We start from the raw sequence: 3,377 nt of genomic DNA on the forward strand, positions 1-3,377 counted from the left end.
CTAATGGGACTGCAGACAAATGTTAGAAGGAACACTAATTTGAAACAAGTATGGAACACTTAGCTCTATTTGCTCAACTTTGCAGTTTATAGCTGCTTTAAACCAACCATCGATCTTACGATCGTCTAGATAGTAATAATCAACACAATTGAGACGAAGTAGCTTGATGGTTGTGGAATCATTATTGGAGATGAGAACTTTGTCTACAAAACGTTCGAAGGATCCAAAACGACAATGACAAAAGGATTTGGCGTCGAGGTCAAGAGTGGGCAATCCAATCCAAAGTGAAATCCATCTCTTAGATAAGATGCTTGTGGAAATGGCTTCTTTAGTATTAAGAAGAGAGAGGATATGTTGAAGCAATGAGTCTGGTACGTTGCTAATTCTATCTCTTGATGCTGCTTGGGATTTTGATTTTGCCATAACTTGGCTCTACTTTGGGAATCAAGTATGAGAAATGAAGGTTTTAGTTGAAATCAAAGGTTTAGGGAAGTAATTAATGAGTCTGGTAAATACCTTCTAGGTTAATTCTGTTTGAGCTGAGCTTTCGTTGTATACCAAAATTGTAAAATACTTAATAAAGGGAACCTAATCCGAATTCAGTGCTCATTGTGATATCCAAATCTAATTTCATTAGATGCTTAATAATAATTTCGTTTTCGTCAAAAACATAAGAATAAAGTATTTCATGCCGAAAGATATATAAGAATGAAGGAATTAAATAACATTTGTATCATCACTTTTAACATGGGCGGCTATATGAGAGATGAGCAACCCATGAATCCGGATATGTTCAAGGCAATCACTGTTTTTCGAAAAACCAAAAAAGACTTAAAATTTGTTTCGTATAATATGTTTTGTTTAAATTGAGTCTTTATTATTTGATATTTTCATTTTAATTGATAAATTTTATGAAATTTTATTTATAGAAATACAATGGTGTTAAAACAACGTGAAAATGAAGGAGAGTCCGTAAAATTCATGAAAGTATACAAATTAAAATCAACAATTTGTATACACAAGGATAAATGCCTGCAACAGATCAAACTATGATGACTTCCTTGAAACAAAATAAATTACAGGGACCTAATTTTGAAATAAGCTATAAGAACTGACAGATTAATTTTTCTTTAAAAATTATTAAAGATATATACTACTTTCACTCTTTAATATAAGACTTAGTTGACTAATTTGAAAAAATTAAGAAAATTAATTTAGTTATTTATAATAATAAATAGGTGTTGTCTTTTCTAGAATACCCTTACTAATCATGTGTATTAGCTAAAACTATCATTTGATAAAACTTTTAATGTGTACAACTACTATAAAGACTACTTTTAAAAAATAAATAAATATAAGAAATAAAGTGTATTAAGATCGGACCAAATCAATATCAAACTAGCTCTTCTATTAAGTAGTAAAGGTAATATATTCTTAAAGCTATGATTAAATTGGACATTTAAAAAGTAGAATTCAAATCAATTCGGTTTACCCAAATCTTGGAACTTTGATATTCAATGCAAATTCTATAATTAAATAATTAATTACCGATCATTGTGGACGGTATCTTTGTGTTAACATCCTTCTTGATATGCGATGAATTCGTAAATAAAACGGATTCAGTCATTGTTTATTTAGTTAGAAGTTTTGACTAAGAAAGATAAATTTTCGATCGACTTAATCCACTACAAATCATTGTGGAAAATTGATTTTCGCAACTAAATAACAAATTTGCAAAAGAATTAACAAATTTAGACCAAAATTAACAGAGCCAAAATAATTATAGTTTAGAGATATAGGAAATCGCGATCAAATGTTATATCTTAAATTGGAATAACTCGATGGTACAGGTATCTTTTAAAATCCGTCACGATATTTAGGAAAACTAACGTTTTAGTTGAACTTCGACCTACTACTATCAAAACAGTTTTTCACAAGAGTTGTAAGGTGATGGACATATTTGAAGATTTGTTAACGAGTCCTACACTAGCAAGAGATTGAGCTTTGGAAGAACTGCTATATATGCATTCGGAAGCTTAAAATTGGGTTTTATTAATTATAACAAGAGTTGAACAATTAATAAAATTAAACACTTCTTCTTAACTTGAGGAAGCTTTTGTAGGTACTCTTTAAATCCTAGACTAACATATATTTCATTAAGAAATCTATGAGAGGAGATAAATTAAAAGTTATGAAATACCCGGGAAGAATAATCCTATGTCCATTTTATACCTTGAAGTTTAAGAATCAATTATTTTCATCACTTTCTAGTTTTTAAATATTAGTTTTTAAAATTCACTCTACCTGCCAAAAGTTTGTTTGGGTCAACTTAATTAAATTCACTTCTCTTTAATTTGGTCTTTATTTTTACATAAATCTCTGTGACAGTGATCTTTTCTCATCCCGTGTTACTTGTCACGACTAGTATACTTGTGGTGCGAACATATACAGCAAATTCTTTGCTATTATACAAACATATAAGTTTTTATAGAGTGATAACATTTTGTAACAGAGAACAAGTTTGAGATTTGTGCCTCATAGGAGGTGTCTAAGTATAAGAAGAATGGTCTTCCACTATTGTCGGAAAGGATACACACACACACACTTTAGCCTATATATATATATATATATATATGTATGTATGTATGGGTGGTTGTAATAGGATGTTGTTAAAGGAAAGAAAAAGCGTAATTCTGGTGATAATCTCTCGAGCATTTCATTATTTAATTTGTTGGCAACACCAGTAAAGAACAATAAACAAATAATTAAGGTGGTTGTCATGCTCAAGGACATTGTTTTCAAGATATACTCCGCAACCTCTCAATAATTAGGAAGCGGCATTCTTTAGGATTAAACAAACTCTTTCTGTAGGGATAGTAGAATAACAAAAGGTAAAAGAATTCAGCAAGAGAAAGAAGGTTTTAACGAAGAAGAAGAAAGGAGAGGGCTTGAAGACTTGGGTAAGAATAGACGGACACCCTATTTTATAAAATGTAGAAATATCGTACATGAAGACTCTTGGAGGACAACTTAGTCAAAAGTTAGGGTAGTTATTCAGCCTCTTTAATCTAAAGAAGCATTATTGTAAACTCCTTTAATATAATTTGGCCACGTCAATAAACCTGGTTTATCATTATCTTCTACAAAATGCCTTATATATAAAACATAAGTTCCCAAAACTCTTTAGACTTCAAGCGATTTATATATAAATACTGAGCAAAAGTGCAAAGCTAATAGTATAGGAGTTATCGATCTGCATAAAATTAAAGTTATTTATCGTAAAATTTCAAAAAATATAAAAGTTATTTTCACTTGACGCATGTCCGAAGGTTCATGTAACCTAGCCTATATAATGAATTAATACTTGAATTTGCTCA

At 30.1% G+C, this 3,377-nt stretch overlaps 1 protein-coding gene across 1 annotated transcript; it reads right to left on the minus strand.

The window, feature by feature from the left end:
• LOC114748870 (putative F-box/LRR-repeat protein At4g13960) lies at positions 1-423 on the minus strand. Its single transcript, XM_028937345.1, has one exon. It carries the CDS (start codon positions 421-423, stop codon positions 1-3), a length of 423 nt encoding a protein of 140 aa, XP_028793178.1.
• Positions 424-3,377: the final 2,954 nt, after the last annotated feature.

Source organism: Neltuma alba, unplaced genomic scaffold, assembly GCF_004799145.2.
Source record: "Neltuma alba isolate B1F8T4 unplaced genomic scaffold, ASM479914v2 tig00000935_pilon, whole genome shotgun sequence".
Taxonomy (NCBI): domain Eukaryota; kingdom Viridiplantae; phylum Streptophyta; class Magnoliopsida; order Fabales; family Fabaceae; genus Neltuma; species Neltuma alba.

Excerpts from the sequence above, each read along its gene's own strand:
- LOC114748870 (XM_028937345.1), bottom strand. The coding sequence starts at position 423 with ATGGCAAAATCAAAATCCCAAGCAGCATCAAGAGATAGAATTAGCAAC.